Below are 24,318 nucleotides of genomic sequence, written 5' to 3' on the forward strand. Positions count from 1 at the left end.
AGTTCCTGTTTAGTAGAATGCGGTCGGCCGCTGACGGATCAACAACGGCACCTAATATTGCACTTCCTCGTCCTACTGAAACGGACGCGCACGCGTAATTTTTTTCATGTCGCAAATGATGGAAAAATTACACGGTTTATGACCCAGGCTGTATGGAGAATGTTGCAGTGTTCCCAACTATCCCAGACAGGATGATTCCGCCGTACTGCATTCTTGGACGTTTTGACTTAATGGTGCGTCGCAGTTTCTGCAAAGCGTCTTCATACCGCTGTGCATTGATTGTGGTTCCACGCTCGAGGAATTCGATGAGCAGAAGGCTACTGTAGTCGGAGAAGAAGGTCACATGACCTTATTGGAACTTGGGTGAACTGCTTTGGATTTCTTTGGTGGGGGGGAGATGTGGGATGTTTCCACTGTTGGCTTTGTCATTTGCCCTTCGGCTTTTGAAATGCTGTCGGACGGAATCATACAGTTGTACGATAACTAACTACCCGTCGTCCCACCCACTCCCCACACTGCCAATCAGACGAAGGCTACGCTTCAGGGCTTTGGTTGGGAAACACTGCAACATCCTCTGTGCAGATTGGTTCTTTTACCCTGTGATTTTCCCATCTTTGGCTGTATGACGAAAGAAATGTATGGACGTCAGTTTCAGTAGGACGAGAAAGTGGGAGAGTTGATGCGATAGTGGATCCGTCAGCGGCCGACCACGTTCTACCAAATAGCAATTGATTGTCTCGTCTCCCTACATCCACATCTACATTTATACTCCGCAAGCCACCCAACAGTGTGTGGCGGAGCGCACTTTACGTGCCACGGTCATTACCTCCCTTTTCTGTTACAGTCGCGTATGGTTCGCGGGAAGAACGACTGTCTGAAAGCCTCCGTACGCGCTCGAATCTCTCTAATTTTACATTCGTGATCTCCTCGGGAGGTATAAGTAGGGGGAAGCATTATATTCGATACCTCCAGAAACGCACCCTCTAGAAACCTGAACAGCAAGCTACACCGCGATGCAGAGCGACTCTCTTGCAGAGTCTGCCACTTGAGTTTGCTAAACATCTCCGTAATGCTATCACGGTTACCAAATAACCCTGTGACGAAACGCGCCGCTCTTCTTTGGATCTTCTCTATCTCCTCCGTCAACCCGATCTGGTACGGATCCCTCACTGATGAGCAATACTCAAGTATAGGTCGAACGAGTGTTTTGTAAGCCACCTCCTTTGTTGATGGACTACATTTTCTAAGCACTCTCCCAATGAATCTCAACCTGGCACCCGCCTTACCAACAATTAATTTTATATGATCATTCCACTTCAAATCGTTCCGCACGCATACTCCCAGATATTTTACAGAAGTAACTGCTACCAGTGTTTGTCCCGCTATCATATAATCATACAATAAAAGATCCTTCTTTCTATGTATTCGCAATACATTACATTTGTCTATGTTAAGGGTCAGTTGTCACTCCCTGCACCAAGTGCCTATCCGCTGCAGATCTTCCTGCATTTCACTACAATTTTGTAATGCTGCAACTTCTCTGTATACTACAGCATCATCCGCGAAAAGCCGCATGGAACTTCCGACACTATCTATTAGGTCATTTATATATATTGTGAAAAGCAATGGTCCAATAACACTCCCCTGTGGCACACCAGAGGTTACTTTAACGTCTCTAGACGTCTCCCCACTGATAACAACATGCTGTGTTCTGTTTGCTAAAAACTCTTCAATCCAGCCACACAGCTGGTCTGATATTCCGTAGGCTCTTACTTTATCAGGCGACAGTGCGGAACTGTATCGAACGCCTTCCGGAAGTCAAGGAAAATAGCATCTACCTGGGAGCCTGTATCTAATATTTTCTGGGTCTCATGAACAAATAAAGCGAGTTGGGTCCCACACGATCAATGTTTCCGGAATCCATGTTGATTCCTACAGAGTAGATTCTGGGTTTCCAAAAACGACATGATACGCGAGCAAAAAACATGTTCTAAAATTCTACAACAGATCGACGTCAGAGTTATAGGTCTATAGTCTTGCGCATCTGCTCGACGACCCTTCTTGAAGACTGGGACTACCTGTGCTCTTTTCCAATCATTTGGAACCTTCCGTTCCTCTAGAGACTTGCTGTACACGCCTGTTAGAAGGGGGGCAAGTTCTTTCGCGTACTCTGTGTAGAATCGAATTGGTATCCCGTCAGGTCCAGTGGACTTTCCTCTGTTGAGTGATTCCAGTTGCTTTTCTATTCCTTGGACACTTATTTCGATGTCAGCCATTTTTTCGTTTGTGCGAGGATTTAGAGAAGGAACTGCAGTGCGGTGAAACAGCTTTGGAAAAGGTGTTTAATATTTCAGCTTTACGCGTGTCATCCTCTATTTCAATGCCATCATCATCCCGGAGTGTCTGGATATCTTGTTTCGAGCCACTTACTGATTTAACGTAAGACCAGAACTTCCTAGGATTTTCTGTCAAGTCGGTACATAGAATTTTACTTTCGAATTCACTGAACGCTTCACCCATAGCCCTCCTTACGCTAACTTTGACGTCGTTTAGCTTCTGTTTGTCTGAGAGGTTTTGCCTGCGTTTACACTTGGAGTGAAGCTCTCTTTGCTTTCGCAGTAGTTTCCTAACTTTGTTGTTGAACCACGGTGGGTTTTTCCCGTCCCTCACAGTCTTACTCGGCACATACCTGTCTAAAACGCATTTTACGATTGCCTTGAACGTTTTCCATAAACACTCAACATTGTCAGTGTCGGAACAGAAATTTTCGTTTTGATCTGTTAGGTAGCCTGAAATCTGCCTTCTATTACTCTTGCTAAACAGATAAACCTTCCTCCCTTTTTTTATATTCCTATTAACTTCCATATTCAGGGATGCTGCAACGGCATTGTGATCACTGATTCTCTGTTCTGCACTTACAGAGTCGAAAAGTTCGGGTCTGTTTGTTATCAGTAGGTCCAAGCTGTTATCTCCACGAGTCGGTTCTCTGTTTAATTGCTGGAGGTAATTTTCGGATAGTGCACTCAATATAATGTCACTCGATGCTCTGTCCCTACCACCCGTCCTAAACATTTGAGTGTCCCAGTCTATATCTGGTAAATTGAAATCTCCACCTAAGACTATAACATGCTGGGAAAATTTATGTGAAATGTATTCCAAAATTTTCTCTCAGTTGTTCTGCCACTAATGCTGCTGAGTCGGGAGGTCGGTAAAAGGAGCCAACTATTAGCCTAGCTCGGTTGTTGAGTGTAACCTCCACCCATAATAATTCACAGGAACTATCCACTTCTACTTCACTACAGAATAAACTACTACTAACAGCGACAAACACGCCACCACCAGTTGCATGCAATCTATCCTTTCTAAACACCGTCTGTGCCTTTGTAAAAATTTCAGCAGAATTTATCTCTGGCTTCAGCCAGCTTTCTGTACCGATAACGATTTCAGCTTCGGTGCTTTCTATCAGCGCTTGAAGTTCCGGTACTTTACCAATGCAGCTTCGACAGTTTACAATTACAATACCGATTGCTGCTTGGCCCCCGCATGTCCTGACTTTGCCCCGCACCCTTTGAGGCTGCTGCCCTTTCTGTACTTGCCCGTTGCCATCTAACCTAAAAAACCGCCCAGTCCACGCCACACAACCCCTGCTACCCGTGTAGCCGCTTGCTGCGTGTAGTGGGCTCCTGACCTATCCAGCGGAACCCGAAACCCCACCACCCTATGGCGCAAGTCGAGGAATCTGCAGCCCACACGGTCGCAGAACCGTCTCAGCCTCTGATTCAGACCCTCCACTCGGCGCTGTACCAAAGGTCCGCAGTCAGTCCTGTCGACGATGCTGCAGATGGTGAGCTCTGCTTTCATCCCGCTAGCGAGACTGGCAGTCTTCACCAAATCAGATAGCCGCCGGAAGCCAGAGAGGATTTCCTCCGATCCATAGCGACACACATCATTGGTGCCGACATGAGCGACCGCCTGCAGATGGGTGCACCCTGTACCCTTCATGGCATCCGGAAGGACCCTTTCCACATCTGGAATGACTCCCCCCTGTATGCACACGGATTGCACATTGGTTTTTGTTCCCCTCTCTTGCTGCCATATCCCTAAGGGGCCCCATTACGCGCCTGACGTTGGAGCTCCCAACTACCAGTAAGCCCACCCTCTGCGACCGCCCGGATCTTGCAGACTGAGGGGCAACCTCTGGAACAGGACAAGCAGCCATGTCCGGCCGAAGATCAGTATCAGCCTGAGACAGAGCCTGAAACTGGTTCGTCAGACAAACTGGAGAGGCCTTCGGTTCAGCCCTCTGGAATTTCTTTCGTCTCCTGCCACACCTCGAGACGACCTCCCACTCTACCACAGGTGAGGGATCAGCCTCAACGTGGGCAGTATCCCGGGCGGCCACAGTCGTAGTCCGATCGGGGGATGCGTGGGACGAGCTGACCGTCCCCGACAAACCCCCATCCGGACCCCCACAGTGATGCCCATTGGCAACAGCTTCAAGCTGTGTGACCGAAGCCAACACTGCCTGTAGCTGGGAGCGAATGGATGCCAACTCAGCCTGCATCCGAACACAGCAGTTGCAGTCCCTATCTATGCTAAAAGCTGTTGTGCAAAGAACGTCTGAACTAATCTACAGAGAGCACAAACAGTTCGACACAAAATTTAAACGGTTATTAAAATACAATATTTCCTAGTAAATGCAGTAATGCTGCTACTTGCGCACTGCTGACACACTGCTCGGCGGCGGAAGGAGACTACGCGATTTTACACTATTCAGGTACTAAGACGCGATGCTACAACTCTCAAATACTATAATACTACAATACGCCCAGTGGGGTAAACGTCTTAACGCGTGTGGTAATTACTTCTGAATGGAACAGTTTCATGGTCATGTTGTCGTTGGTGTTTGGTTTTCAATCAACTGACACTCATGGTGCGGTTGTTGAGAAAGAAATATTACTAACTTCAGAAAAATATTTGCTAAACTGAATGTTCGTAAAACAATGGATTTCAGTGCCAGATGGGTATTCTTATAACTTTGTCTTCGCTGAAAGCATTCTTCAATATGTGGTTTCAGATGGCAATTTCACATTTAGTATAATATACTATAAATTTTTAAGAACACATTGATGATTGTTAGTTGTAATTAGTATTATGTACCTCATCTGGTTTTATCAAATGTCTGCAGAAATAACAGCAAAATTAGGGATGACGCCTGATTTGCTTTTGAAATAGCGTTTCCAGGAGACTGTCGCAGTTCACACAGAAGTTACTAGTTTGATTAATTGTCTGTAGCGATATGATAACACGGCAGCGCTTTGTAGCTTGTACTGGGTGATTTAGCTGCTGCGGCATATGGGTTGTATGCAACCCGCAACGCCTTCAGAAAAAAAACAACCACACGCCAGGTTTTCATATACTCTTGCTGACTATGTGCAAACTACTAGTCCTACAGAAAAAATGAACGGGAACTTTGTGTAGTAAATATAATATAGTGAAATTTTGTACTGAAATATGTAGTTCCTGGACTCCACGGCTTCAGGGTTAGATGAGAAAAATACTTTTGTACGTTTTCTTGAATAATTCGAAAACTAAAGCCTCTGGCAAAAATTTATCACTGTGCAGAATTTAGCTATATTACATTTTCTACGTAAAGATCCCGTTCATTTTTTCTCTAGGGTGAATAGTTTACCTGTAGTGAACGATATTATATGAAAATCTCGTTCTTGATTTTTGAGGGCGTTGTGGGTTGCGTAAAGCCCATTGGTAGGGGAGCTGAATCACCCCGTATATTAAAACTATTACGTAAAAGCATATCTAAACGCTGTGTTAATATATCACGATGTGTTGTAATGCATCTGTGTAATAGTTAGACTAATATGTGCACCAGTGATGTGTGTTTATGTGTGGTAGCTTCCTTTTAGAGTGTAATACGTAGCCATGTTGTTAAGGAGTGTGTGTTGTTGCCTTGCTAGAGTGTGTCCCCCCGGACCTCCTGTTCGCCTCCCTCCGACCTTTCGCAAGAGACCGCGAGCAGGGAAGAGGACTCCCTGCTGGCCGGCGACTCGGTAAGCCGCGGCCGCGCCCGCCGCCGCTCCCCTGCTGAGCTATCCGCCGCTCCGCGCCGCGCAGCGCACCCACTGGCGAGTACCCGGCCAGCGGCACTCACCCACCGCCACTCACCGCCAGCCTCCCGCCCCGCAGACAGCTGACTGTCGATCGGGCGCGCCACACGCACCTGCTTACACGGGAGCCTGCTCGTAAGCGTACGCGCCGTGTCCCGAGCTTACGGCCGCCTCCCGGCTCTTTGTTCGCTGGCTGCAGTAAATGCCACATATGTAAATATCATTTAATGTACAGATAAACCGCCACAGGTCGCGTGTTGTTTGATTCACTGACTCGCTCGTCGGACGCGAGCACCCATAGATACTCATTTACGTGGAAGCAACACGTTAGAGGTTAACAGCACCGCTAGGCGCCATAGTCAACACAAAGTGGTTGAGTTGGATCTCGCTGTGTACCCTGTTAAATGGAACAAAAAGATGTTTGTCAGATACATGGACTTAGTTTTTGAGAAGTATTCCCACATTCCACTTTATATCGTAAAGTGAGATCTAGTTTTATTACTATACGTCTCTCACACTAAAAAGACAAGCTAAATGTGCAGCTCAAGCGAAGATAGAGACACCCAAAAGGTAGAGTTATCGCCTGAAAAATATATGAAAACAGAGTAGAATTTCAGTGGCAATGTGAAGTTCGTAAATGTCCCTCATAATACCGTTGCCCTACCTGGGAACCTACTCGTCACTTGGGTGTCCGTAGTCTATGTTCCGAAGCAAAAGTCACTATATTTGAATTTAGAAGAAAGAAAAAAGTGTTAAACTGGTTTCTTACGGAAACTCAGTACATTCACTCATTTATGCCCTCTCACAAGCGTGCAACACAATGTCTCAGTCACAGGAAATAGAATAATGTAAGACAGGTGCGGCTGCAATGTATCTGCATTTGTTAATAAATCATACATAAGTTAATGCTGGTAGTGTAAGGTGGTACGCATTGGTCCTAGCACGCCACTGTTAAGCACTAATGAAAGACTGGGTCCCTTATTTCGATTGCACGTAATTCATTAAGGCCAATCCAACACATTTATTTCAAATAACATAAATGAAGTTACATTTGAATCTGTCTGACATTAAACAGGAATAAAAAAAACTATTTCAATATTCTTATTCTGAAAGAACAATTTTTTTTATATGTTTAAATTACAGCATTAAGGAATTAAGGCTTCTCACACAGGCACCTCAATTTGTACAATCATCTCGGCCAACACCAACTCCCCTCTCACTGCGAGGCTTGCCACAGTTTATATGAAATGCCTTCCATGCAACCAGTAATCGCCGCAGGAGTTTCACGATTAGCAAACAGCCCCAGCGTAACAGACATCACACATGTGCTTACGCCCGAGCCACAACTCCGCCAGTCTCACCGGCCGCCCCAAACCGACTGCCTCTCTCCGTCCCGCGCGCCCCATCCGAAAACGCAAAGATGCTCATGCCCGGGGACGCGCCAAAGATCACAAGCCGATTGCTGATGATCGACCAGCGATCTGGCTCACGCATCCTGGGTCCCTCATTCCAATTTCTCCATTGCTTAAAATTTGAATAAAAGTTATCAGCAGTCTACATCTACATCTGTAATCTGCAAACAACCGTGAGTGCATGGCAGAGGGTACGTCCCATTGTACCAGTTACTAAGGTTTCTTCCTGTTTCATTCACGTATGGAGTGCAGGAAGAATGATTGTCTGATGCAGTAATTATTCTAATCTTATCCTCATGATCCCTACGCGAGGGGTACATAGGGGATTTTAGCGTATCCCGTGAATACTCATTTAAAGCAGGTTCTTGAAACTTTGTTAATAGAATTTCTCGGGATAGTTTACGTCTGCCGTCAATAGTCTGCCAGTTCAGTTCCTTCAGTATTTCTGTGACACTCTCCCACGGATTATTTAATATCCCCTGTTAGTCCTATCTGCTACCAGTCCCACTCCCTTGAGCAATATTCTAGGATGGATCACATGAGTGATTTGTAAGCAATATCCTTTGTAGACTGATTGTACTTCCTCAGTATTCTACCAATAAACCGAAGCCTGTCACGTGCTTTACCGACAACTGAGCCTATGTGATCATTTCATTTCGTATCCCTACAAAGTGCTACAACTAGGTATTTGTTTGAGTTAGCCGATTCCTACAGAGACTCACTGATGTTACAGTCATAGGATACTGCGTTTTTTTTTCGCTTTGTGAAGTGCAAAATTTTACATTTCCGAACATTTAGAGCAAGTTACCAATTTCAGCACCACGTAGAAATCTTATCAAGAACTGAGTGAATATTTATGTAGCTTCCCTCATGTAGTACTTCATTGTAGGTAATGGCGTCATCTGCAAAAGCCTGATTTTTCTATTAATATTGTCTGCAAGGTCATTAATATACAACATCAACAGCAAGGGTCCCAACTCACTTTCCTGGGTCACACTAGAATTTACTTCTACATCTGAGGATGACTCTCCATCCAATATAGCATGCTGTGTCCTCCCTATCAAAAGGACCTTAAACCAGTCACAAATTTCACTTGATACATCCTCAACCCAGTCAAAAATTTTACTTGATAACCCATATGATCGTTTTTTTGACAATAAGCGCACGTGCGGTACTAAGTCAAATGCTTTTTGGAAATCAAGAAACACTGCATCTACCTGGTTGTCTTGATCCAAAGCTTTCGGTATGTCATTTGAGGAAAGTGCGAGTTGGGTTTTACATGAACGATGTTTTCGAAATCTGTGCTGGTTGGCACTGACGAGGTCATTCTGCTCAAGATACCTTATTATGTTTGAGCTCAGAATAGTTTCTAAGAGTCTATAACAATGACTTCCAGCTTAAGAAGTCATCATCGTTCTACCAACAGCCATGTCAAACAGAGCGAAAGGGCGGACAGAGGTTCAGGACAATCCCTTATACCTGGAGTGAGAAACGTCCTCTAAAAGGTGGAAGAATCGGCAGTGATGAAGGGCATGAGGTTGCAGAAGGCAATGGAAACCACTGCATAAAAGACACATAATGTGTTTTCATAGGATATGTTACGTTTAACAGATAAAGGTGTCCTGATGATCTCTCCATTGGCAAAAGATAACGGATTAGTCCGCCATTCGGGAAGCCAGGAGGAGACTACGAAAGAGGAGTTGACTATGAGAAAAAGATGGGATAACCAATAGCTTCTACGAGCCGGGACAAGGGATGTCGAAATTGTAAGGTGGTAGGAAAGCTGAAAAGGGAAATGCAAAGGCTCAATATAGTTATGATGGGGGTCCGTGAAATGAGGTGGAAACAAAATGATGACATCTGATCTAACAACAGCAGATACGATGAGAAGCAAAAGCCGTCTGCTGTAGTTGCGGTATACATGGCAACGTCGCAAGCAGAAGATGGAGATATAAAGAAGGATATTCAACGGATAATTCAAAAGGGAGATGAAAATCTAATAGTGATGGGGTATTGGAATGCTGTTGTAGGGGAAGGAATTTCAGAAAGAGTTACAGGATAAGGTGAGCCTGGCAGTAGGAATGACAGAGAAGGAAGAGTAATTGAGTTACGCAATAAATTTAAGATCTGTTCAAGAACAACAACAGGAGGTTGCATACTTTGAAAAGACCCAGAGACACCACAAGGTTCCAGCTGAGTTACATCATGGTCTGACAGAGATTCCAAAATGAGAACCGAGCGAGGTGGCGCAGTGGTTAGCACACTGGACTCGCATTCGGGAGGACGAGGGTTCAATCCCGTCTCCGGCCATCCTGATTTAGGTTTTCCGTGATTTCCCTAAATCGCCTCAGGGAAATGCCGGGATGGTTCCTTTGCAAGGGCACGGCCGATTTCCTTCCCCATCCTTCCCTCACCCGAGCTTGCGCTCCGTCTCTAATGACCTCGTTGTCGACGGGACGTTAAACACTAATCTCCTCCTCCCAAAATGAGATATTGGATTGTAAGGCGTACACAGGGGCAAATATAGATTCATATCATAATTTAGGAATGATAAAGAGTAGGCTGAAGTTCAAGAGAAACATCCGAAACAAGCAAAATGGAAGGAAGGGGGATGTTGAAATACTGAGGAGAGATAAGACGCTTTTGAAGTTCGCCAAGGATGTAGAAATGGTGATAAGAAATATCACAGTAGGCTGTTTAGTTAAAATGGGTTGAACATCTCTAAAAAGGACAATCACATGATGTTGGACAGTCAGACATATATACAAGGGAAGTAACTCCGAAGAAATACTTCAACTGATCGACGAAAGGAGGAAGTACAAAAATGTTCAGGGAAAGACAGCAATACAGTGATATAAATCCCTTAGAAATAAAATAAAAGTGCAGGGCAGTAAGGAGAAACGGTTGTAGGAAAAATGTGAAGACAACGAAAAAGAAATGATCATCGGACGGCTGACTCAGCGTACAGAAAAGCCAAACAATCTTCGGTGAAATTAAAAGCAAGGGAAGTAACATTAAGAGTGCGACGAGAATTCCACTATTAAATGCAAAGGCTAGAGATGATAGGTGTAAAAAGTGCACTGAAGGCCTTTATGACAGGGAGGACGTCTGATGACTTTACAGAATATAAAACTGGAGTCGATAAGGAAGACGTAGGGGATCCAGGCGTAGAGCTCTGGAAGACGTGAGATCAAATAAAACAGAACAGATAGATAACATTCCATGGAAATTTCTAAAATCACTGGAGCAAATCGCAACCAAATGAGTGTTCTAGTTGGTGGGTAGAACCTATGAAACAGGGACAGGCCATCACACTTTCGGAAAAATATTATACACACAAAAGCCTAAGATAGCAAGGGCAGAAAAGTGCGAAAACCATTGCAGAATCAGCTTAACGTCTTATGCATCCAAGCTGCGGACAAGAATAATATAGAGAAGAATGCTAAACAAAACTGGGGATCAGTTTGATGACCATCAGTTTGGATTTAGAGAAGGTTAAGACACCAGAGAGGCAGTTCTGACTTCTCGCTTCATAACGGAAGCAAGACTGAAGATAAATCAAAGTAATGGAGCAAGCCTTTCGAAGCTCTCAGAAAGACAGGAGGAAACTACAGAGAAGGATGGGTGATATACAATATGTACAAGAAACAAAAAGGAGGAATGGAATTGGAAGACAAAGAAGGAACTGCTGCGAGTAAAAAGGGTGTAAGACGGGATGCAGTCTCCGGGCCTACTGTTTAATATGTACATCAAAGAAGCAATGGCGAAAACAAAAGAAGGGCTCACGAGTGAGATTAAAACTTAGGGTGAAAGGATATCAAAGGTAAGATTCGCTGATGAAATTACTGTCCTCGGTGAGAGTGAAGAAGAGTTACATGATTTGCTGAATGCAATGAACAGTCTAACGAGTTCTGAGTATGGATTGAGTGAAAACTAGAAAAAGACAAAAGTAATGAGAAGTAGCAGAAATGAGAACGGAGGGGAACTTAACATCAAAACTGATTGTCACGAAGTACACGATATTAAGGAATTTTACGACTTTGGAATGAAGTAAGGAGGACATTAAAAGAAGGCTAACACAGGCAACGATGGCATTAGTGGCCAAAAGATATCAACTAGTATATAACATTGCCCTTAATCTGTGGAAGCGATTTCTGAGAATGTACGTATGAGGCGCAGCATTGTATGGTAGTGAAATATGGACTGTGAGAAAACCGTTACAGAAGAGAATCAAAGCGTTTGAGATCTGGTACTACAGAAGAATGTCGAAATTCAGGAGGACTGATAAGATGAAGAGATTTTCTGCAGATCGCCGAAGAAAGGAACTTCGGGAAAATACTGACGAGAAGAAGGGTCAGTATTATAGAACATGTGTTAAAGCATCATGGATTAGCCTCCATGGTGCTGTAAAGGGTATAAACTGAAGAGGAAGGGAGAAACTGGAATACACGTAACAAATAATTGAGGACGAGCTATATTGAAGTGAAGAGGTTAGCGCAGGAGAGAATCCGTGGCGGGCCGCATCAAACCATTCAGAAGACTGATGACGCCAAAACATTAAGGAGTGGCCGGATGCCCTTCTTGTCACCACCCCATTATCCTCCGGGACACAATATGTTATCCCAACTGTCTGCGCGTAGTGTTATTCATGTGAAACTGAGGGAAATGTTTGCTAATCCTGTGATTGAGGCGGAGTTGGATACCACCCCAGTATTCACGTAGTGAGATGTGGGAAACAGCCTAAAACCCCATTCAGTGTGGCTGGTACACAGATCCTCATCGTTAATACGCCGGGCGTATTTGATCCATGACCGGAGGACGTCCCCGTCCCGGAAACGGTGCTTTAACACGCTCGGCTAACAGATCGGAATTCATTGCTTTATGTATGTTTTTTGTGAACAGTGACCTCGTAACAAATAACTTCACGGATAGCACTTCGAATTCAGAATGTAACGTTGGAGCATTTGTTCAGGCACTCAAAGTTGAATAGTCCAAGCATTAAAGAGAAACAGTTGACAGCAGCAGCCGCAACGTGTGTGGTTGTTAAGCTCGCTGATTGTGTCAACTTAGCCAAATACGTGTGGTGCTGTCAGTCACAGTTTTTCTGTGTTAATTTTCTGTACGTTTCGCAGTTTAGAGAAGGCCTACACGTTAAAAATGGAAACTTCCATAGAAATATATTACACATTGGCAACATTGGTATAATTCTGCAGATCATCTACAAAGTATACGAGGAATTTCTTCATTTTATGTTTTATTACATTTCAGTAATGGCGCGAGAATAGTGCAGCAGCTCACACACCGAAAAAGTCGTGCCTAAAAACGAACCGGTGCTCGGAAAACGTGCTTTATGGTGGAAACCACTTCCCGATATACGCTCTACAGAAAATACACTGCCTGACAAAAAAAGGGAAGCATCCAGAATACATAGCCGGATATCAATATAAGTTCATTACCTTACACATAATCGGAGCGTATTTAAATGATTAGCGTTATGATTCTCTGTGACTAGTAGGACGACCACCACAGAGTAGTAGTGTAGTCAGTGTTCAGTGTTGTTACCAGGTTTAGTATGGTATATAATGGGTGTAAATGGCATCACCTGTTGAGTGATCACAGTGAAGGACACAGCTTGAAAGGGACCTAATTGTGGGTCTCCATCTAGCTGGCCAGTTGAATTGTGAAATGTGAAGGTTCACAGGGCACTCTGGCTTGTCAGTGTCACGATGTTGGACTGCGTTGGTACGTTAGGGCAGGCATTCAGGGTTCCAGTCGACAACGTCTGAGCAACACAATGAAGGATCGCTGTGTGGAGCACCAAGCACATCGCGACCCCTTCACATCTGTGACTATCCTCAGAGAACATGTTATGGACTCACGACAACATTCTGTATCATGCCGCACCATTGATCGGAGACCAGCAGCAATCGGTCTGTGGAATTTCCGTTCCATTCGTATGCTCCCTTTAACACCACAGCACAAACGGTTGCGTCTGGAGTTGGGCAGTGACCGGGAGGCATGGAGTGCTGATGAACGGCGTCTTTTCGGTACAAATGATGAAACTTTCAATGAGGGGACCCGAGTAAGCAGAAAGCTCATCATTGCCATCAAACCATCACAAAGACATACCTTCTAACGAGACCATGCCACCGTAATGGTTTGCAGGTCCTCGTTATAGAATAAGATTTTCACTCTGCAGCGGAGTGTGCGCTGATATGAAACTTCCTGGCAGATTAAAACTGTGTGCCGGACCGAGACTCGAACTCGGGACTTTTGCTTTCGCGGGCAAGTGCTCTACCACTGTGCCACCCAAGCACGACTCATTACAGCCGCGCAGACTGTCATCGCAAGGTTCCGTGTCATATACGAGTTATTCACGCCTCATAATGTTGTTCACGATATGGCGGTTAAGCCATTTTTCGATGTGTAAAGCAGTGGAGTATGCAAAGTTAAAAAAGACTGAGACATTGTTAATAGTTAATTAACATAGTCCGTAAACAGATTTCTCTTAGTCAATTTTTTCATGTTTTTCGAGTGGGTGAATGCGTGCTATAAGTTAACTGGTAAGAAAATTTTTACACCGTTTGTGTGGTTCGATATACTTTTAACGGTAGACCCTTGTATCAGGTGTAAGAATTACACCACGCGTTTGCCACTCAGCCGTCGCGGTAGGGCTTTTCATTCATAAAAATGTGTGGCTTTGCTGATTCTTTTCTAAAATAGTAACTATGAAATAAATGACCATGGCAATTTTTTCGTTAATCGCAAACGTCACTTCTCCATTTACTATATACCATGAAAGCGAAATTTAGATGATGCTCAATTGCTGTGGGTTTATGTACATTCATGAGATACTTTCGCTTAAGATATTAGTTATTACAAATATCAACAATGTAGGAAAAGTAAGATGGCTGCTTACCATAAAGATGACACGTTAAGTTACAGAACGGCAAAATTAAAAGTCACTTACACATAAGCTTCTGGCCACAGCCTTCGTCAGAAAAAGAAAGACAAACACACCATTCATTCACAGAAATAAGCACACCTCTTGCAAACATGATCGCCAAGTGCGGCAGTTCCCACCGGAATCTGAGCTGCCAGAGTTGGTGGTCATGTGTGCGTGGGGTATGCTGCTTGTGTGTATGAAAGGTTTGCGTTTCTCTTTCTTTTCCCGACGAAGCTGTGGCCAAAAGCATTTGTGTGTCTTTTAATTTTACGTGTCTGCAACTTAACGTGTTATCTTTACGGTAAGTAGCAATCTATTTTCCCTACACTGTTGATATTCCAACCTGGAGTCTCCATTGTTTATTACAAACATTTTATTTGACGACATTCTGTTGTAAAATAGATGAGTTTCGATTAGCGTGCAGCTAATAACTGTTTGTTTTAGAAATAAACTGCACATTGTGTCATAAGCACCACTACCACCAACACCATAATAACAGTGTCTCCAGTGGAAGATAATGGGCAGGAGAAAGAGTTACAGATTTCAGGAAATGTCTGGGGTGCCAAAACCATTTGTAGTTATGATTTTAGGGGTCGTATAACGTTACATTTTTCTCTATGGGAATAATTCTTTTTCTCGGCCATAGCTCGCTTACTGGTGTCTGGAAATACTTGCGAGTGAGACCGGTGTTACACTTAAGTCTCCAACCGTTGTTTCAAACGGGGTCGCATCTGTGCCACTATCTGTCAAAAATTCCGTTGAACCTGTCACACATCACGGTTCTAGTAAAGATTAATTTAATAATGTTGGTGCGACTCATCAGATAATTGTATACAATTTGGATCATATGGGTTGGTCAGCTACTCGCCTACACTTTGAAACTTTAGACTTTACGCACAAATTCACGTACACACTGCCAAATTGTCTAGCGTCCTTCAGTTACGATAGACTTTCGCTGATTTTAGTTGTTGCTGCATCCTGCTAAATGTATTATTCACGCTGTCATGTTGCATCCCTTGGAAATATACAGGGTATGAGGCGTATAAGTGTAGATATTTCTGTTAGTGACTGAGAACAGTGTACTGAGCAAAACTACTTCAGTGTTTACTTCACTACCAGATTAATAATTATAGCTGTTTCGAGCAGAGTGTTTGTAGGTTGGTTAGTACCTCCAAGTACGCATGGTGCAAGCAAGACATTCATGTTTACTTTCCCCTAGGCAGCAGGGCAGGTACTGAAGTGTGGATGCATGGAAGCAAAACGGGAAGTCTACACTAATAGGCATCATCCACCTCACAACGCAGTTATGACTGGATAGGAAACATCAGGTAGTAAATTATGTGATGTGTTTTAGGAAGACAGTCAGACGCAGAGAAAAAACAACTAAAATGCTGCATGTTAGGGTACCAATAATCACAATATCTGCACTTAAATCATTATCACCCTATATATATATATATATATATATATATATATATATATATATATATATATATATATATATATAGAATTGTTTATTCCCTAAAATACGTCAAGTTCAATAGACGCAAAGTACATTAAACAGTTGTAGAATTGGGTTGGTTGCTCTCGAAAAATGGCTCTGAGCACTATGGGACTCAACATCTTAGGTCATAAGTCCCCTAGAACTTAGAACTACTTAAACCTAACTAACCTAAGGACATCACACACACCCACGCCCGAGGCAGGATTCGAACCTGCGACCGTAGCAGCCCCGCGGCTGCGGACTGCAGCGCCAGAACCGCACGGCCACCGCGGCCGGCGGTTGCTCTCGATCCGATCTGTTGTAGACTATAATTTTTTTCAACCAAATGCTAGGCGAGCTTGTAGCAGGACTTATCGAACACCATAGTCGGAACTGGGAAGTGGTGCTGTTTTCAGTTTATTTCTGGGACAGTCTGTTTCAGACTAAACAGGAAGGCGTAATACTTGGTTAAGAATCTCTTTGCTCGCGCAACAGTGCAAATTTATCGAGTTGCTCAACATATGCAATATATCTACTCCTGTCTCATGAAAATGTCAATAACTCAGTCCTCCCATCAATGGTGCTGACCAATTAGCAGCTGCTGGCAAGTTGATAACCGCAATGAGGGCGTTTTAAACTTCAACGAGTTTCCTCCGCCTTACCAAAATAGCACCGGTGAGGGTTTCGAGAGAAATGTGTAAATTCCTAAGGGGCCAAACTGCTGAGGTCATCGGTCCCTATACTTACACACTACTTAAACTAACTTATGCTGAGAACAACACATACACACCCATTCTTGAGGGAGGACAAACCTCCAGCGGGAGGGCCGCGCAATGCGTGACATAGCGCCTCAAACACACGGCCACTCCGCGCGGCATTCGAGAGAATATCTTATCAACGACGCAGTCAAGTCACTAACTAAGTACATAAGGAGCTAGAACATTAATGAGGGGGAATGAGCCTCAAACATCGTGAAGTACTTTAATATGAAGGATATTGCAGCTCAGTACTTAAATCGCTCTGTCAAGTTGTATAACAAGTAACTTACTACAGATCGCTTGGGATCGTAAAAGCCTGAAACAGCTCTAAACTGCCATGGAGAAATGGCTTTTGACATTTTCTTTAAGCCCCATTTGGGTCAGATACTAAACGCTCAGTTTTTTCTTTCCTGGTATGCACGGAAACTTCGCTTAAGCACTCAGGATTTCGGAAACACCGCCGTAGTTTGAAACGACCAGTGACGAGATATCTTGACACGAGTTCAAATTAGAGTACTTCCGGCGAACTAGGATGGAAAAATTGTAATGTATCTAAATAGTAAACTAAAAATTGTCAAGTAAAATAGATGAATGTTTTAAGTACGTCATTCAGTTGCAGATATAAACCAATACGGAGAGCCATTTCTCTATGGCAAAATTAAAAAGTATTTTACAGCTTTTACGACAAAAAATGTATCAAATAACTGGCTTCCGTGTTGTCTAGAACTGTATCACCCCGTACAAAACGTGCATCATGAAATACGTGACATGAACCATCAGATACAAAGACATTAATGATACTGACACAGAGAATCAGCGTGTCACCTTCTTATATTAATTTGTTGATACCAGTGGGAATTGGATGCTTGGCTTTTGTTTACTCCGTTGACAGCTCGATCGTCGGGAAGTTCACTAGCTCTTACGTTGATACGGCACGGGTAAAATTGCTTTGAAATGTTGGTTAATTCTTTGTACAGAGAAGACTCCAGCAACTAAAGAATCAAAGAAAAGTCCTCCAAGCATTTAAGTATTATGCATCATAGTAACTTACCTACATGACTGTACAAGTTGTAGTTTCTTACCAGCTGTCAAAAATCTGCATCAGTGCAGGATAAATGCATTGAAAGCCGAAATGTTTCCAAACAATCATAGCTAGACGTTAAATTTACGACACAGTGTCGGAGGATTTGGGTGGACGTAGAGCGTGCGACACTTCGCCTGTCGAGCACGCTGTGGAATACGAGTACAAGCTCCTGGATCCCATCTATTCGCTCTTGAAATTGCAGTAATCCCAAAATCGTGATTTGGGGATAAAGTTTGACCAAACAGACACAGAAAGTCACTTTTGGTGACCTTCGGAGACCAATTGAGTTGATGTTGGCCCGCCCCTTATGCAAATAGGAATTGTTCATGTTTTCGCTTTACCACATATTTTTCAGTGAAGTGAGTCTTTGAGTTGTTACAATGACGTAATTTATTTAACGTTGAATTACGGACATATTATTAAAAATGTGTTTTAAGTCCATTTCGTTGCCAATGAAATCAGGTCACAGTTTTTTCGTTTGTAGATGAATTATGATCTGCCACTTCGGTATGTTTGTGTATTGCCTTTTATCTGCGCAGTAGTGCCGAAGAAAAGTAAACAGCATCACAGCTCTATTCCTGCTATTGCTCATTGTAGCTGATGAAACTTGTCTTCCTTCCTAGTGCCTAGAAGTATTTCTGTTCGTGCGGTTTAAATAAACTCACTCTCTTACTTCAGTCTTAGGGTGTAACAAAACGATACAGATAACTTTTGGGACTGCAGAGAATGTCACGACTGTCATATTTAGGAAAAAATGTACGTCCTGAAACGCCATTCATTGACGCTACAAATTGTCTAAGTTATAGAGGGTAACGCCTGCCGTTAGTTCAGCTCATCAGCAACAAATGCTAGTTTGTTTTCTCTACATTGTTGTTGTGACCACCGTGGCCAGATTAGATGCTATTTGACACCCTGAAAACTGCACGATCCAGTGGTTTACGCATGGTGCAGATGTAGTGGCCTAGCACAGGAGGTTAACCCCTCTACCTTTCATGCTATGATGCGTCGTTGAACTAAGAGGGTTATTCGGAAAGTAAGGAACGATCGGTCGAGAAATGGGAAAATACAGTGAAAATCTGATGAAGCTTTGCACAGATGCGTTGGGCACTGTGTCTAGTACGCCGATCGATTGCATCATGTCACATTTTCCAATTATGAGCCCACAGTGACAACATAAAGATTGATAGAAATTAGTGTCTCCCGCCAAGTATGAAGGCCCGGCGAAAGATTTCGCCTGAAGCTATGCAATCCCCATAACACAACTGTAATGCAGTTCGTTCTACACGACAATTCTTGGCCTCCACTATCCAGGGGCAATGAAGATGCTCCTGCAGCGTTTTCGATGGGAAGTGTTTGATCACTCACAATATAGCCCATAATTGGCTGCCTCTGAGGTTCATCTCTGCTCAGATGAACCGCTGGCTCTGAAGACAATGTTTTGACACAGACAACAAGCTGCAGTCCAGAGTAGAAAATTATCGAAAAGCACTGCGGCTGTCTTCTATAACGAGGGAATGCACATTGATTGCAGTCACGACAGATGTCTATGTCTGAGCGGCGACTGTGTAGATAAGTAGCTGGAAGGTGTAGCTAACCGTTGCAAATCGAACAGTTTTGATTTTCCTTGTGGTTTCTATTTCGCTACCTATCGTTCCTTACTTTCTGTATAGCCCTCGTACGTTTCCGGACATGGGTTCCTAGCATACATTTCTTCCTTACGACACCCTGTAAATCCCCTCACTTTATCGGCATCACTATGTCACATTATATACACACACACACACACACACACACACATATATATATATATATATATATATATATATATATATATATATATATATAAAATAGAGGGAAACATTCCACATGGGAAAAATTATATATAAAAACAAAGATGAAGTGACTTACCGAACGAAAGCGCTGGCAGGTCGATAGACACACAAACAAACACAAACATACACACAAAATTCAAGCTTTCGCAACAAACTGTTGCCTCATCAGGAAAGAGGGAAGGAGAGGGGAAGACGAAAGGAAGTGGGTTTTAAGGGAGAGGGTAAGGAGTCATTCCAATCCCGGGAGCGGAGAGACTTACCATAGGGGGAAAAAAGGACAGGTATACACTCGCACTCACGCACATATCCATCCACACATACAGACACAAGCAGACATATTTTCAATATATGTCTGCTTGTGTCTGTATGTGTGGATGGATATGTGCGTGAGTGCGAGTGTATACCTGTCCTTTTTTCCCCCTAAGGTAAGTCTCTCCGCTCCCGGGATTGGAATGACTCCTTACCCTCTCCCTTAAAACCCACTTCCTTTCGTCTTCCCCTCTCCTTCCCTCTTTCCTGATGAGGCAACAGTTTGTTGCGAAAGCTTGAATTTTGTGTGTATGTTTGTGTTTGTTTGTGTGTCTATCGACCTGCCAGCGCTTTCGTTCGGTAAGTCACCTCATCTTTATATATATATATATAGTACGCAATTATTCGAACTTTTGAGAATTGAAGAAGAAAATGCCAGTTAACAGGAAATACGAGGCGTATTCCGAAAGTAAGGTCCGATCGGTTGCGAAATGGAAGCTTTGCTTAGGTGTGTTGGAAAGTGTCTCTAGTATGTCTGTTGATCACGTCACGTCAGTCTTTTGAACTCTGAGCGCACAGTGAGCATCTAAAAATGCCTAGAAAATAGTGTCCCCCATCCAAGTATGAGTGCGAGTGACAGATTTCGCCTGATTTGATCCAGCTTATACAACATAACTGTCATGGGTTTCCTTCTTTATGACAGTTGTTGGCTACATTCTCCAGAGGCAATGAGGATGCCCCTGCTTAGTTTTCGATGGGAAGTGTTTGATTGCTCTCCATTCAGCCCGGACTTTGCTTCCTCTGATTTTCATCTCTGATGACATGAACCTTTGGCTATGAAGCCAGCGTTTTGCACGGACAGCGAACTGAAAATCAGCCCAGAGAATCGGCGAAAAGTGCAGGCGGCTGCCTTCTATGACGAGGGTATTGGAAAGTTAGTACAGCGCTACGACAAATGTCTCAGACGGAGCGGCGACTACGTAGAGATGTTGCTGGAAGATGTGGCTAGCTATTGCAAAAAAAATGGTTTTCACTGTAGATTCCATTTCGCGACCGATCGGACCTTACTTTCGGAATACGCCTCGTGTTTTGTATCAGAAGCACAGTGAAATGTAATTACAGCTTTCGGACCACACACGGAACATTTAGAACTTGTTCGTGTAGCTGTCATTGCGTCAGATGGCATCGAACTTGGTCACGCTTGTCACAACAGCATTGCTGCTGAAGGGTTAGGCTAACGACAGGCGTTGGCCCTGCGGTATGTAGTCACCTTGGCAGCGAAACCATTATTTTGTAGTTTACCGCTTTTGAAAATTAGGTGATCTATAAACTGCAGATTTCAGTAAAGAGGGGATGTTGTTGGACACCTAAAACTCCCAAAGCTACTTTATACTGTTTTAATTCAGTATTTTAGCTACTGTGACTTTAATTATGACAAATTATTAGTTATACCCACGAGTATGAACATTCTGATAATTTACTGGCACGCTAAATATCTTGTATTTTTCAAAACTGTGTGAGAAAAGGCTGGGGGAACGAATTATTTAACTTGTGCTATGGTACAGAAATATTAATTCTAATTATTAATGAACTGCACATATAGAAAGAATGTAAAGACCCAGACAATAAATGTATGTATCTAATTACAGTCCATTTGCAAAATCACTGTAATGACAAATAGGATCGTTGGATGTTTCTAATATTTGGATAACATTGTGGTTAACTACAATAAAATTACACAAATGGCTGTAGAGCAACACATGTATGTCAGAAAGATCGTTCTCTTTTGTTTTCTAAGAGCATTATTGTAATTTCTCCGCAAAAAATTTCCAGTCCTGTGAATGAGTCGTCCTGTTGTTTTACACATCAATATTTCGGGCACTGTTGCAAGTGTCGTGTTTTCTTTTGGGACAATGGAACGATTAGACATTGTGTGGCCTCTGCTGCTGCTCAGTTTGCGAAGCAGTGATATCAGGAGCAGCATGAAGTACAATAGTCTGGAACAGTGGCCGTAGCGTATACTTATAAAACAACGGGATGGCACTGTTACATAAGCGGAAAAGTTTTACTCAAAAGACCAATGGCTGTAGATGCTTACGCTGGTATTATTGTAATTGTTTCACTGTAAAGAGTACATCAGTAAATTAAATCACATTTTACACGATCATAAATCATGTTCTTTATGTAGTTTAAGTATCAGAATGATCCATTAAGGGCTCTCATATCCATAATAAATACTAACATAAAATAAGACGAGCACCTATCTTTTTCACGTTTTCATACGTCTCGTTCTCATCAACTAGGAGAATCACAAGGCGTCTTCCCTTCTTCCTTTACCAGTACAAAATAATATACACCCATGTTCAAAATTTGCAAATATGTGAAAATAAATATTCTAAAGACATACAATATGGTGAAAGTGATAATATTTGTTATTGGTACAATATTCCTTCTATTCAAAGGTATTATTCATTACTAATAAAAATGGTGCCTCTGGTATAGATAAAACTAGTTTACTCAAGAGATTCGTTTTCTAAGAAGCAGTATGGTTCGGCACCGTTACTCAACAAAAAGTTTACATGCCTGTAATGATGCCTTGCGGGACTGAGAATGATACATAGTGAACTATGAGAAATGTTAAATACAATGAATATTAAACTTACTGATTCGAGGTTGCAGTCTTTTTACTCCCAATCTTGAGCGAAAGAAAAACAGACCCTTCAAAGAAATTGTCTCTTCGTGGAATAAACCGAGAAAGCAATCACCACCTAAGGACTTTTTTGAGTTAGTGTGTTTTAGCAACATTCAAAATTTATACATGTTTTGACACTGGTGATGTAGTTAATAATGTCAGTAGTAACAATATATTATTCTGCCGGTGCTTGCAAGTCCCGTAATGTGTTAAGCATTGTAAAAAAAGGCCCCAACATTGCCCCCTGGGGCGCCATTTCGCACTGCCGCTGTTAGCTGGGCCGTGAATCTGCGGCCGATTGGCCGCTCCCTTTGTTCTTCTGACCGATCTGTCTGTCTGTCTTTCTGTCTGTCTTCTCTCTCTCTATGTGGTGTGTGTGCTGCTCGAACTAAAACAGTATTATCCTTTTTCCGTTTCCAGCACCAGAGCGCAGCACAGACGCTGGTGAGTGTGGGCGCCCTGGCTTTGCTCACTCCTTGCTCGTTGTCAAAACAGACCTTAGCTGCCTAGTTTTGTACACTCCTGCACGCGTGCATATCGCATGTCCTCACAAAAACTCACTTCTCTTTTCTACTATTGTCTCTTTTTCTCTTTTTTCACTATTTTTTCTCTCATTGCATATCTAATATTGCGAAGCAGCTTGTATCGTCGTTATTAAGCATTAAACTGTAATTTTGAGAGGTACATAAATATGCTGTATTACAGTGAGAAGAGCATGATGTACACAGTTTGGCAGACATAGTACATGTTAAGGGAGTACTGTAGTATGTTTAAGCTTTCTCACACACTTTCTGGCACATTGTGCTGTCATACATTGGCAGTAGACATACACAGAGTTACTGACATTATTAGCAGGCGTAGTTTACACATTAAGAAGGTAGTTATGACATAGTGTAAAATTCATAGCATAATTCCTAGAAAACTACAGATAGTGAAAAACTGTTCATTTTAAAAGCACAATATTTCTCATAAAACAAAACACTTTAATGGTAGCATAATTGTGTACATAATGTATTGTATAGCTGTAGTACTAAAAGTATGTTCATTATGACCTAGCAGAAAAGTAGTTAGAGTCACAGAATGATAATGAAAAGTATATGAATTCTGGAAGAGCAGTAATTTAAAAATTTCATTGGAAGAGAGTGTGACTACTACTAAAGCTTACTTCAATTTTTTATTTCATGTCTTGTACCTTGGTGTTTTCGAGATGTCCTTTTCTATTTCAGTGAAGCTGTTCCTATTTTTGCTAAAAACTATAACGACAGTTACGTTATAAAATGCTTACTTGGACAACGTATACTAGTATATTATATTCCTGCTAGTTAATATTTAAAGCAGCCATGGACGCAAAATTTAAAATTTCTGGTACAGCGGCACTAACTCAACTGTGCACTTAATTGGGAGGAGACAGTATAGTGATAATCCGAAGTTCACAACAGGAATTTAAATACATGTTACTACTATGAGAAAGTAAGCTTGATTTCCAAAATTATTGCATTTATTAAAGGATCTGATACTCCTACAGATTGGCTTCCACTTTAAGCATGAAGCAAGAAAGTAGACGTTTCCCCTTCGGCTAGCATATCACATTTAAATTCATGTACACCTCCAGTGTCGATGAGTTTAGCACTGTATCGGCACCATGTTGTACTATTGACCTTTTATGATTGCAGCAACAACAATGGGAGATCCTGAAGGGTCTGCACCCCATTATTCACCGCCTTAAGTAATTTGAGG

The 24,318-nt window shown here is 42.7% G+C and overlaps 1 protein-coding gene across 1 annotated transcript in view; it reads left to right on the plus strand.

Annotated features, from left to right (window-relative positions):
• LOC124613640 (sodium/potassium/calcium exchanger Nckx30C) overlaps positions 1-24,318 on the plus strand; it is a 1,525,550-nt gene that overhangs the window by 484,481 nt on the left and 1,016,751 nt on the right. Inside the window, exon 5 of the mRNA XM_047142355.1 lies at positions 23,002-23,025. Coding sequence (XP_046998311.1) covers positions 23,002-23,025 — 24 coding nt within the window. The remainder of the gene's footprint in view (positions 1-23,001; positions 23,026-24,318) is intronic.

The sequence above is a fragment of the Schistocerca americana genome, chromosome 4, assembly GCF_021461395.2.
Source record: "Schistocerca americana isolate TAMUIC-IGC-003095 chromosome 4, iqSchAmer2.1, whole genome shotgun sequence".
NCBI classification, from domain to species: Eukaryota; Metazoa; Arthropoda; class Insecta; order Orthoptera; family Acrididae; genus Schistocerca; species Schistocerca americana.